The 13,562-nt window shown below is 34.5% G+C and overlaps 1 protein-coding gene across 1 annotated transcript; it reads right to left on the reverse strand.

Annotated features, from left to right (window-relative positions):
* Nucleotides 1-1,094: 1,094 nt before the first annotated feature.
* Nucleotides 1,095-12,163, reverse strand: LOC149168883 (putative sulfate transporter 3.4). The gene is made up of 9 exons (XM_089425003.1): nucleotides 11,857-12,163; nucleotides 11,751-11,754; nucleotides 3,120-3,261; nucleotides 2,840-2,956; nucleotides 2,604-2,730; nucleotides 1,904-2,190; nucleotides 1,619-1,809; nucleotides 1,411-1,496; nucleotides 1,095-1,291 (listed from the first exon to the last, which is right to left on the reverse strand). The coding sequence occupies exons 1-9, from the start codon at nucleotides 12,161-12,163 to the stop codon at nucleotides 1,110-1,112; spliced, it is 1,443 nt and encodes a 480-aa protein (XP_089281129.1). The 3' UTR covers nucleotides 1,095-1,109.
* Between the last annotated feature and the right edge of the window lie 1,399 nt (nucleotides 12,164-13,562).

Raw genomic sequence — 13,562 nt, forward strand, 5'->3', positions numbered from 1 at the left:
ATTAAATGTTATTGCCTTAGAGCAATATAAAGAAATAAAATATAAATGCTTGTTGAAAGTGAATTTAAGTTTAATTCAGGAGTTGCATTATAAAGAAAAATCTGGAAGTCTGAATACGTCTTCTCTAGCGGCATTTTAAAAAGAAGGAAAAAATTAAAAATCGGAGTGATCCTCTTTTAGGCTTTCAAGTTTTATTCATGCCCTGCATTAGACTTGGTGCCTGACCTGCATTTTACAACAAATATTAAAAAATTCTAAAACTTTTTGCTGAGAAATTTACTTGATGAGCTGCATAATTTGTATAATTTATAAAAATATTTAGAAATCTGAATGTCAAACCTTCCTGTCTGAGCACTAGAATTTATAAAGAGTTGTCTTTTCAGGTGAATCTTTTCTGTAAATTAAACTTCATTAAAGAAAATTCAATAGTTGTTGCATTTTTAAGGAATATTAAGATTCAAAACCCAACAAGACCCAGATGCGACATCTCTGTAAATCAAATCCTAAATTAAAAAAGTGCAGCTACACTACAGATTTAAAAATTAAAAACACTTAAAAACCCCTGAAATAAAATTGGAATAACAAGGACACCCACAAGGCACATTGCATACGAAACAAAGATATGCCGAGTTGAGAATGCGGGGAATGCAAGCTGTTAATCACCCACATAACTAAACCGAGAAAAAGGAAAAATCAAATATATATATATATATATATGGAATAGATACTGTTAATCGCCCACATAACCAAATTGGATAACATTAATAAGATTTAATTTATAAAAACCCAAATTAAATCTGTTTCACTTTTTACAAAACCATGTGAAGGCATCTTTCAATTTATATATTTAAAAAATTGTATATGAAGGCATCTTTGAATTTATATATTTAAAAATTGTTGTTCCGTATTGAAAATATAAATTTTGAATTTGGGAAATCATTATTAAAGCTATTTATTTTTAAAATTATCGTTCCGTACGAAAGATTACTTTTGAAACGATAATTTCCAATTTTGGGAACCATGTTCAATTTATTTAAGTTATTTTTCCGTATTTAAAATTACTTTCTTAAAGAATATTTTTAATTTTAAATATATTAACCATAGATGTTTTACTTTAATAAACATCGGTCTTTACTTTTGAATATATAGTAATGTAAATGTTTGACAAACGATTTAAAAATTAAAATGGACATATTCACAGAAAAACTGCCTACCTGGAATCCTCTCTTCTCCAATGTTTTCTTGACCTCCACAACAATATTGACCCCTGTTGTGTCAATAGTTGTCACAGCTGCAAACAACAACAGAACATGTTGGATTATGTACCATATATCTGCCTCCATTAGAACTGAAATTTGTAGTCAGAATAACCATGAAAGGCGAGGGTGGATTAATGCCTGACTGTCTTACCAGTCATGTCCAATATGACATACTGCAGAGTATCTTCATTTTCACTCTCGATTCTGTCCTCCTCTTCACTTACCCACCTCATTATCCTGCACAGAATTTACACCCTCAGGCGCTGTCAAACTCAGTGTAATCAATGCAGGTTTACTGTTCTCAAGACTGGTACCATTAATGCTGACTCTTGGGAAACTATAAATCAACTCAGACCAACCTTTCTTTTAAGTAGGTCGAGTTGGCGAAGTAAATGGGGGCATCGATTCGAAGAATGAGAAATGCAGGGATTCTGGTGGCTTCACTGTATTGTTCTATGTTTCTGTTATAATTGGTTCCAGGAATTCTGCCCTGAAGGGAAGTGTGAGGCCTCGTCACATGCAGAAGTATTTTGAATACAGAGATGCCGACCTGAAAAAATGAATGAAACTAAAAATATTAAGAAGAGAAACAATTTAAAATTTCATGAATTGCCTGAAATAAAAGTCCGTTATGTTATGTTTACCGCAATAAGAAGACCCATCTGCACAGAGATGAAGATGACTCCCATGAAAGCACCCACACATGCGAGGAAGTCCATCTTATCAACTTTCCATATGAAATAAGCTGCAGGGAAGTCGATTAAACCCAGAACTGCAGCAATTATTATGGATGCCAATACAACTCCAGGCGTGTTGTAGAACAAAGGCGTTAGAAGCAGAAGGGTAACCATGACTGTTAAAGCCATCACTATATTTGATACTGCACTCTTGCAGCCAGCATTGTAATTTACTGCTGATCGAGAAAATGACCCTGCAACATATATTTCATGATGATGATTAAAGTCCCACTAAGATTAATAACTTAAAGATAGTAAAAGATTAGTTGAAATAATTGATCTAGAAAATGACTTGCAACATATATTCTATGACCCTGCAACATATATTCCATGATGATGATTAAAGTCCCACGAAGAGTAATAACTTAAAGATAGTAAAAGATTAGTTGAAATAATTGATCTAAAAAATGATTTTGCAACATATATTCTATGATGATGATTACAGTCCACTAAAATTAATATGGTGTATTGAATTTAAAGATAGTCAAATATTAATTGAAATAATTGAATTGAGCTTGATCGAGAAAACTACCCTGTAATATATATTTGATGATGATTAAAATCCACTAAAATCAATATAGTATATAGAAAGAATTGAGTGTGTAACCGGTTGTAACATAGCTGGAAGTGCAAGAGCCTGCCATGTTCATCAATCCAATGGCCATCATCTCCTTGTTTCCATCAACCTGATAATCTTTGATTGAAGCAAATGTTCTTCCCACTGCTATACCTTCCTGTTACATTATTATCACAACTATTCTCGTTAGGATGATTCAACAAGCATGGAATTGATTGAAATGATTCTCTGTATTTACCAAAACAGAAAGTGCTAATGATAAATACCGTGAGTGAGATGAGTCCGGTGACAAGCCCGGTTTTTATTGCCAATCCTAAGTAACTGCCATTAAAACGCAGCATGTTAAGGGAAGGTGGATTCAGCCCTTTTTTCAAGTGACCAATCTGCAGGAAACAAAATAGTAAGTGTGAGTTACCAAATTCCAGAGTCCAATGGTCACAAAGATAAAATGTGCACAGAGAAGATGAAATCTGTGGGTGGGGTGAGGCAATGGCTGTGAAGAAAGCCACTTGTCATCATGGAGATCAGAGAATAATGTATTCTTACAATGCTAATGCCATGTTTATCAGCCTTAGTGGCGAAGACGAATACAGTAGCTATAATCACTGATGTCAAGGGAGCAGCAGCAGAAATCCAGAATAGCTTGGGATTCCTCTTGCTCTGCCATACAACAAAAATTAATGAAAAACTCGATCATTTCAGCACTTGCATGTTGCGTGATTCAAATTCAAAGTTTAACGATGTTATTAACAGGCAACGACTGGCTCAACTATTGCAGAGAACAATGGGCTAACATGAGCATGGAGGGGCAAGAGGAATGAGCATGTATTGTTTATTGCGTGGAACGAATACAGGACAGGAGATATAGGAGGTGACAAGTGGCCCGAAGAACATGCAGGTGGCCGGCATGCAGCCAATGGAGACTTAAAAATTTTGCATAAAAGATTTCAAACCCTGCGATATAAATAAATTGCAAAAACTTTGATGTAAAAAAATTGGCAACAGTATATAAAATGATAGAACTTTGGATAAAATGGTATTGCTTCTTGCAAAATGAAGGCACGAAAAAATCACTGCTGCAGGGTGCCAGAAAACTTTGTATAAAACAAAGTTACCACAATATTTTTGTCTCGGGCCACGTGAAGGCCGCAATAAGAGGTACAATATTTTTCAAAGGAAAACTTTGGTTAAAATTTCAGTGAATCACATTGTCAGCATTAAACTTTGGTTAAAATATGTTTGGGCTGAAAAAAAAATCAGTCAAAAGATGAATTAATGCAGAGTCAACGATCAATCGATCGCTATAGTTCAGGGAGGGACTAATAACACTACATCAACGATACAATGTAGAGGATGCAAGTGCCAAAAAAGCTAGGAATAAATCTGCAACATTTAAGAAAACTTCTACCAACTGCTCAACCCGAAGCCAAAATGATCCTAGCTCTAACAATATTTTCTTCAATTCATATGCTTTTCATCCTCCCGTAAGTGCAAGGAGATAATTTTCAAAGAAGCCTCCTTTGTTATCCTAATTATTTTCAAGGTAGCCCGCCCAAAAGCTAATTTTCATATGAAGAAAAAATATACGTTGTACTTAAAAGGGTGCATCTCTTTGTTTAATGGGGAGGTCGTAATAAAATTAAATTAAATTTTGCAAGGATTTATCATGATCCTTTTCTCGCTCGTCATTGATTTTTTTGTTTTTGTGGGTGATGTTTTTTTTCATATACAAGCACGTAAGCCATGTTTCATGACGTGAGAAGTCCGAGGGTTAAAATAACCCAAAGTAATTTCTCAATTCAGTTAGCCCAAATTTAAGATAGACATTGAAATCTTGATTCTTAAATACAACATATGCTAGAGTAGTAAAATATTTGAGTAATAAAATAAAATAAAAATTGATCCCTAGGGCTCATTTAACCTAATGCTAGCTGCAATTAAAGATAATGAGAACAAATATTAGGGCATTCATGAATCAGATAGGACGAGGCTAAGGGAAATGCTTTGAGAATTTATTTTGGTGATTCAATTCATGGTTCAAATCTAAGCGGGTCGTGTATATATATATTTCACGTCCGAGTTGTGAGTTTTTTATAATTAATTCTTAAAGGTTGAATTCCAACGATTTAGAGAAATTTTGCTGGTAGGTAAAGAGAATTCGCCTGGGTAAGAAAAGGTTCGGAATTTATTTTTTCAGATTTTAAAATCTCAAATCCAGTTGTAGAAATATTATATGCAATTGAGCTTACGGTTGGGGGAGAGTCGTCCCCAAAACTTTGTTGCGGTTAGCAAGGTTCAAAAAACGTTCAACTCTGAAATTACAAGTAAGGAATATCATCGCTACAAGTAAGTTTCATTTGCTCCTATTTCTCAAAAATTCTATGCTAATTAGTTGAATAGAGGCGTGTTGATTGTAAATCGCATAATTGATCTGATCAGTTGCATGCTTTAAGAGATGGATATTCATGTTGGCTCTTGGTAACAGAGCGCTCGAAATGTGCTTTGAAGTGGGTGGGAGGCTGCTTTGATTGTAGATCCCTTAAGCCCAAAGAGACCCCTGGCACAAAGTAAAGAGACCAACCCTTAGGGCTCTCGGTTAGAAAAAAAGGGGTCAAAATGTCTACGGCAATAATTCAAGAAAATATTCTTTGAAAACCCTTTGACCAGAGGCTAAAGGGAGCTTCTTCCAGCTCTCAACTTCAGAGAAAATCGATCTTTAACAACTCTCTGCCGACCCAAGAGATTTGGCTCAAAATTTAAATTTAATTTTACAAATTCTTATGAGCAATTTTCTTAACTGTTGAAAGCTTTGAGTCCTCAAAATTTTGACTATCTTGCAAGATGTCCAAGTCGGCAGAGAATTTCACACCAAAGAAAATTGGCAGCCTCTTTTAGTTCTCAGTGTTCCACAATTTCGTTTTGTGATTCTCAGAGCAACTTGCTTTAAAGAAAACAAAAAAAATTGATTTCTATGAAAAGCCCTAGAAAGCCTTCGCCAAATCGATTAGAAGAATTTCTATATAAAATTTTGTCAAAATAAAATTCCTGAAATTAATTCATTGTCTGGGCAAGGATTAGGCTTAAATGGGCCTGCAATTTTGAGAGAAATCCCTCGAGGAGATTGTGGCTTCACCTAAAAATTTTAAAACCAATTTCCAAACCTCAAAATATGAAACCCTTCACAAATGAATGAAGCCTTCCACAAATCGAAGTCTGAATTCCCTAAAAAAAAATTAAGTTTATCTGCAAAGGGGCAATTTTTTTCGGCTTATTTTTTTCGGCTTCGCCTAAAAAAAACTTTAAAACCCATTTCCAAACCTCAAAATATGAAACCCTTCACAAATCCATGAAACATTCCACAAATCGAAGTCTGAATCGCCTAAAAAATTAAGTCTCTCTGCAAAAGGGGCAATTTTTTTTGAAATTTGATTTATTAAAGGCACAAAATAGGTTTTTAAAATATTATAATCCTTCGTAAATATTTGAATAGTAATACTATACATCCATGTAAACAAGATATATGAATTATTTTAAAAATATCGTAATAGCCGATGTAAATTAGAGATATGTGGAGTTCTTATTGAATTATATTAAATAATATTATAATATTGTTTTAGCTAGCATGTATAATATATATATTTATATATTATTCTAAATGTATATTTTGTTAAAATTTAAACTATTGTGTATATATATATTTACATCGTTCAAAGTAAAATTATTGATAAATTTAATTAAATATTTTTTTTAATTATTACTTAGAGGCCACTTAAAGTTGAAATCTACTCTGATACTTTATATAACAACTTTGAAATTAAAACATGCAACTAATTAGATCAATTATGCGATTTACAATCAACACACTTCTATTCAACTAATTAGCATAGAATTTTTTAGAAATGGAAGCAAATGAAACTTACCTGTAGCGATGATATTCCTTACTTGTAATTTCAGAGTTAAACGTTATTTGAATCTTGCTAATTGCAATAAAGTTTTGGGGACGAATCTCCACCCAACCGTAAGCTTAGTTGCATATAATCTTTCTACAAATGGCCACCCCCAAACCCTCAATCAATGTACTACTGCCAGGGAATCCTTTGTCTCACAACATTTTTCTTCCAAGAGAATAAATGATGGAATGATGAATCTCGTCTTCCTCTTCGTCTATTAAATAAATCATGCAATGGAAAGGGAACCGCATACACACACTCCATGTGTCAACATGCAACTTTTATTTCTTTATTTTAAGTTTAAATTAATTTAGTAATTATCTTAATATAATTTTTTCTTATTTTATTCATTTTTACTTTTTGATAACTTTACTTATTTTTACCATTTTTGTAGTTCTTTTAATTTAACTCTTTTTTATTTTATTTTACTTTTGTTAACTTTATTTATTTTTACTATTTTTATAGTTTATTTTTATTTATATTAATTTAGAACTCTAGTATTGTTATTTACTATTTTATTTATTTATTATTATTATATTTTTTTCATTGTTTATTATTTTATTTATTATTATTATATTTTCTTTATTGTTTATCATTTATTTTCTTATATTTTAATATTATATTATATTATTTATTATTATTATTATTATTATTATTATTATGGGACATTACACCAAGTGCTTCCATAGCATTTGTCCAACCAAGGCTTCCAATATCAGTAACTCACCAAAGTTGTTACAGGGCTTCCAGATCGTTTGTTCAACTAGGGCTTCGAGGACTAGTAACTCAACTGAAGCTAAGGAAACATGACAACCAACTAGAAACAAATAATGAAAGTAAACCCACAATCACCATGGCTATCCAAGAAATGGAAAGGTTAGGCAATCCATTGTCAATCCTAACCCATCCTTCATACCAATGATAGATCACAACCAAACATCTACATGCATGCCAAAACTAGTGGAGAAAACATACATCCAACTCGGTACCTACAAACAAATCTGATGGAGTTGCTGATCTCGATGCCCTCTTGCACTTTCGTGCTCTTCCTTTACTTTCTTGCTCCAAAAATTCAAATATGCCACACCCTCCAAGAGTGTTCCAAGAAAACTCTAAGTCTCCAAGAGTATGAAAGAGAGAAAATAATGAAAGAGCTCCAAAACTGAACTGACAAAAAGTTACCAATTGATCCTCAGAAGCCTTTTTATGAATGAGGCCTCTAGTTTTTTCATTTTGCATTATTTTCCTTCAATTTCCTCCTTACGTGCATCTATGACCTTTCACCTCTTTTTCTCCTTATTTCCATTATTTTTATAAATAAATATTCCAAAAATGTCATTTTACCTTTCCAAAGCCTTAACCATTGCCTTTGTCAATTTCCTTAGCCATAAAAAATCACAAGTGATCTCCGTCACTAGGATTCTGCCCAACATTCAACTTGACATAAGTGTCCCATTATCCGTGGTTATTATTTTGTCTTTATTTACTTTTATTACTTTGAATTTTCACCAGGGCTGTTATAAAACCCTCCCCCTTAGGGAACACCATCCTCGGTGTTCAACAACACCTATAACCACAAAATTGTTGTAAGCAAAATATACTATTGATGGAGCTTTATAACTTATCCCATTGCAGTATTTACAATGATCAACCTGTTGAGAAGCAAATCAACATGAAAACATAACAACATAACATCATAATGACATGACACCCATGCCGCTTACTGAAATTTTATACTGTAGTTCATGGCGGTATTTACATCCATATACATATGTACATAAACCAACATCATCAAAACAATAACAAGACATATACCAAAATACCATACCAAATTTCTTTGCCTCAATCAACAAACAATGAAGGATACATAGCCCGCATTTGATCTGCCATCTCCCATGTAGCTTCATCGGGCCCAAAGTGCTTCCACTGCACCTTAACTTGCTAGATTTCTCAATTCCGGAGCATGAGAACTTTTTTCTATAATATATATTAAGGCTTTGGATGCAATTATCCATCTGGTTCTACCTGCAATACAAACATGGCAATTGTTCAGTCAATTTAGTATGTCCTAAATTGCTACATTAATTATCAATCTGGGAGTCGTAAACTGATGAAGTGTGGTGCATTGTATGTGCAAGACAATCTCTTTCTTACTTTTATTGTTTTCAATTTTTATTTTGTTTTTGGGGTTGTCCTTGTTGGTCTCCTAAGGTGTCTAATGCAAATGGAAATCCTATTCTCAGGTTTTAAGAATACTTTTAGAGGGCAAGTATGGATGTAGATTTAAGACAAGGATTATGTCTCTTATGATAATTTCCAGAACTTAGCTCTTCAAAAGATCTCAAAACTTGTCATTGATAAAATCAGTACTTAAATAGGAATGTAAATATGCAACTACTTAAATCAAACAAAAGATGAAATATTGATCATGAGGTCACTGTCTCTGCTGCCCATCTAATTACAGAAATAAAATCTAAACTATTGCACTCAAAACCAAAAATTGCAGACTAATGAAAGCAAGATCAATTTACTTCACTTATAATCTGATAGCTCGCCAATTAACTTCTCGAGTTAAGCCATGGCACCGGAGATAATGTCAAATAACATGAAGAATTGATATCTAAATTACCTATTTGCATATTAATGAAAGCAAAATCAAATTACTTCACTTATAATCCGATAGCTCGCCAATTAACTTCTCGGGTTAAGCCATGGCACCGGAGATAATGTCAAATAACATGAAGAATTTGATATCTAAACTACCTACTTGCATATTAATGAAAACAAAATCAAATTACTTCACTTATAATCTGATAGCTCGCCAATTAACTTCTCGGGTTAAGCCATGGCACCAGAGATAACGTCAAATAACATGAAGAACTTGATATCTAAACTAGCTAATAGCAGCAAACAAATCTCACTGAAATCAAAGCATAACAACTGAAATTGAAAAGCTTAAAAAGTTCAGTAGAGAAACAAATCTCATATCACTACTTGATGCAAAAATTATATGAAAAAGCTCGAGCATAACCTATCCTGAAACACACTGATCAATGTTAGTAAAAAAAGTATGCAATGCTGCAAAATCATGTACAGGAATAAAACGATTAACACCATAAACAAATTATGAGAAATATATAGTGGAAATAAGAGAAAAGATCCATGAAAACTTTACAAAAACGAAAAGCAAAACCTCAGCCAGTAGGGGCCCTCTACACAGCCTTTGGTTAACACATTGTCACATCAGAACCACGCTTTACACAATCATAAGAAAACAAAGTTTTTATATTGCAAAATAGAGAGTATGTCTTCTCGTTACAACAGCAAAACGAAAGCTAAAACAACATCATCAATCCTAATATCTGAACTAGCTACTTGCGTTGCAAACGCTTTATTTATACAGGAAAATAGATAACTGTTTTTCTGAGAGAAATCTTCAGCAGAGGACACGTAAATAGGACAGAACCCGTAAGTTCAGCCTCTTGGTTGCCATAAACATTCAATCTACAAAAGGTGGATGTTGGATTTGCATCATGGAGATGGCCTGTAGTTGTTAAGAGGGATCCACGAATCTAGGAACGGTCTCAGACTTTTCACGTGCTGAAACAAAGACCTATTTGATGTAGGACTCCTTGTTTGACCGTCCTTTGACCAATGCCTTTCTTCACGAATTCGACTGAATAGATAGGACCTTGTCCATGTGTAGATCATTTCTGAGCTGCCCACGTGCCTCGTTTCACCTGCCGACACCTGTAACCTACAGAACAATGAATGTAGTTGCAGAATTGCGAGTCAGCTGCGAAAAGTGGCTACATTCCGTAGTTGATGAACAAAATCTAAATCAAATAGCACACACAAGGATATAGTTAGAAAACCACTTAAATGCACTCCTAGAATCAACATGTAACAATCTTTGATAGCTTATGAGGCACTGATGTGGGAAAATGGAAGAGAAAAAGTCTAGGAAAGTATATAGAAGAGAGGTAGTTATGAGGCTCAACATACCCCCACTGTGAAGATGTTGCATGTCCTCATGCAACCAAAACTGTGACTATCCTTCCTTCAATTCATCTGCTCTGAGACTTCTGCTAATACATTTTGCCTTCTCTTCTTCTTCCTTGGTGTCACTGTCATCCTGGGCTTCATCATTAGGCACCTATATTTGATGTTGATGAGGGCTCTACTCAACCTCCTGTTCTTCCTCTTCAATTCCCTGTTTTTCTTGTGCCACAATCATAAATGCAGCATGGTATTGTCATGGATGATTTTGTCCAACCTGATCTGTTCTTCCAATGTTTCATTTTCTCTTTTGATATGTCTATTCGGGACTTCTAGTTCAAAAACTTCTTGTTTTAATGATTGGATCAAAACTTCCTGAGCTGTATCAGGCTGATTAGATGAAGTGACCTGGTCTATTGTAGTCTTTTCCAATGATTCAATAAAATCATACATCAGTTGCTGAGTTAGATCTATTTCTGGTGTGGTGTTTCTTGGACTGATTTCAAAATCTGGTTGAGGAAAAGGAGAATGTTGTGGACTATGGTCAAGAGGAGTGATTGCTGGTGACTGTTCTAGTGTTTCCCCTCCTAAGTCTATGAAGTGAGTCCCTTTGATTTGCACTTTCTTCAATTTGCCTTTAAGTCTTGAGCTCCTTCTTAAATTCTGTGAGCTGGTATCTCCCTTTTCTACACTCTGTTTCTCCTTTCCTTTTTCTTTTGCCTTGACTGACTGTTCTTTAAGATGAATTAGCCTTTCAGAAAGTATTTGGTCTTCTTCTGAAGAAGGTTCTGGGGTCTGATAAATGTCTTCAATATTTCTTTTCCCTTTCTGTTTTGCTTGTTTTCTAACCTCAGTCAAAGTTTCAAACAACATTTCTTCCTTACTGGTTTCTTTAGTTATACTAGTAGGAGTATCTTGAATGTTTACACTTGTTTTTCTTCTCCTACTTTTTCTTGTTGAGCTACCTTCAGGTGTTTCAGGTGGGTCCTGAAAGAAATTTCTAATCAGGAATTGTTCCCATGTGTCCTTTCTTTCCTTCAATTGTTTTTCAATCAGAATTTTAACAAGGTCGTGATGATAAAGATGAGGCTCTACATCATCCAGATTCTTTTGTACAGTGGTAGACATCTTTTTCAAGCTACTCAACAAGAAATAAGGCAGATTGATGGTTTGATTCTCCAGAAAATTCATTAATAACCTTATATGGTACATGTACATAGACCCATACCTTCCTTCACACGTAATGAACTTATGAATTATCAACATCAAGCTAGTCCATTTTTCCTTTAGGGCTAAAATAGGAATTCCACGTTTAAAAACGGTTATATCCATACCTGAGTTACGCAAAATGATCCTCCAGGCCCTCTCATCGAAGTCTTTGTTTTTGAACCATCGTTCTCCTTCCTGTGGGAGCTCTGTTGCTGCTGCAATGGATGCCTCTATTACTGGGAATTTGATATCCCCAATCTCAACTTCCATGCCGTTGAAGGACCTTGCAAATGTCTTTGTGACTTCTTTATTATGATCCCTGAATTTCTGGATAAACTGCAACCACCTTGCTTTCCTTAACATGCTCTTTAACAATGGATAACCCTCCATGAATTTAGCCCCGTCCAACTTTATTCTTACCATAAGGCCCATTCCTTCCTCTTTCTTCGAAAATACTTCTGTAAGTGATGGTTTCACGGAGGCAGAACGGTTGTATGAGCAGAAGATGGAGGAGGATTGCGGAGAAAACCAGTGGTTACAAAATGGGAAGAATATGGAGCATGCAATGAAAAGAAGTTCACAGAGCAGAGGCTTGTATAAACAAACCCTAAACTGGCAATCGTAAACTTGGTGTGAGAGTATGGAAACAGAGTGAGACTGGCAGAATTTTGAAATAAAAGGTTGCGGAGTGGACGTTAGCAAATTCATAAAATGACTGCGGAGTGGTGCGTCAGAGGAGAGCCGTGGTCAATTGGCTTACATCTTCATGATTAATCGGTTCAACAGGTGTAATGCGGACATACAACTGAGTACCAATTAAATTCGAAAGAGGATTATGATGCTGTTGGAATTTGATGTGGAGATCGTGGTGGAGTTATGCAAAGGTCATGGAGGAGTTAAGGAAGCTATCAATTCGAATCATTACACATGATGGAGCTTGTGATTTTACAACTATACAGATTATGTGTTTTAAAATGCTATTTGAAATTGATTTTGCTCATACCTTAGAATCTTACCACTTCTGTTCGCTAACTTTTTATTGGCTACCTCTTGTAGGTGCTTTTAGGTGCTGACATCTTCAAAATATTTTTCTCTTGCATACCTGCATCTGGTTTTCATCATTACTTTGCTAACATCTGACTGTCACGGCAGAGTAATAGAGTACTAGCTGCAGAATCAGAATTCGGCTGCGGAAACTGACATAGTGAATAACATATGACTTGGCAAAGTGGAAATGGATGGCAATGATTGATGACTGAATGAATGATATATGGAAAAATGAACATGAAAGGAATTTTATTGGTGGAATGTGATGACGAAATAGAATGAAATGAAATGAAACAACTATGAGTGAAGTGAGAGAGATTTTTTGGGAAAATATAAGGTGTCAGAAGTTTCTGATTTTCGCCTGTATTTTCTGTATAAGACTGCCAATCAGTGATTGGTTTGTAAGCTTATACATTTTTTTTAAGATAACAATGAAAAGAACAAAGACTAGGCTGGTGGAGAAGAAGGATTCTTCTTCACCAGCCTTATTGCAGCATTATCTTGAAATATTTTGACAAATTCCTCCTTTGAGAGTGGCTTATGATAGATCTTCAATCTGTGACCATTCACAATGAGAGGAGTTTGATACTCATCAATGGTTTTGATTCTTACCGCTCCATTGTTAAAAAAAAATTCAATCTCATATGGCTCAAGCCAATGAGTCTAAAATTTACCTTTGAAATCTTTGAACTTGGAATCAAATAGCAATGCCCAATCTCCTTTTTAAAACTTTTTCTCCTTGATGTATTTGTCATGCCACTTAGCTCTTTGATATTGAACTAGA

Source organism: Pinus tabuliformis, chromosome 4_2 (assembly GCF_031772625.1).
Source record: "Pinus tabuliformis cultivar Carrire ecotype Pingquan chromosome 4_2, CPIR1, whole genome shotgun sequence".
Lineage (NCBI taxonomy): Eukaryota > Viridiplantae > Streptophyta > Pinopsida > Pinales > Pinaceae > Pinus > Pinus tabuliformis.

What these genes read in the sequence shown, in the direction of transcription:
- LOC149168883 (XM_089425003.1), bottom strand. Translation starts at nt 12,163, where the DNA reads ATGGGCCTTATGGTAAGAATAAAGTTGGACGGGGCTAAATTCATGGAG. An exon ending in ATAAACATGGCATTAGCATT is followed by an intron (nt 2,957 to 3,119) that starts GTAAGAATACAT and finishes TGTTTCCTGCAG; the next exon opens with ATTGGTCACTTGAAAAAAGG. An exon ending in TCGACCTACTTAAAAGAAAG is followed by an intron (nt 1,497 to 1,618) that starts GTTGGTCTGAGT and finishes AATTCTGTGCAG; the next exon opens with GATAATGAGGTGGGTAAGTG.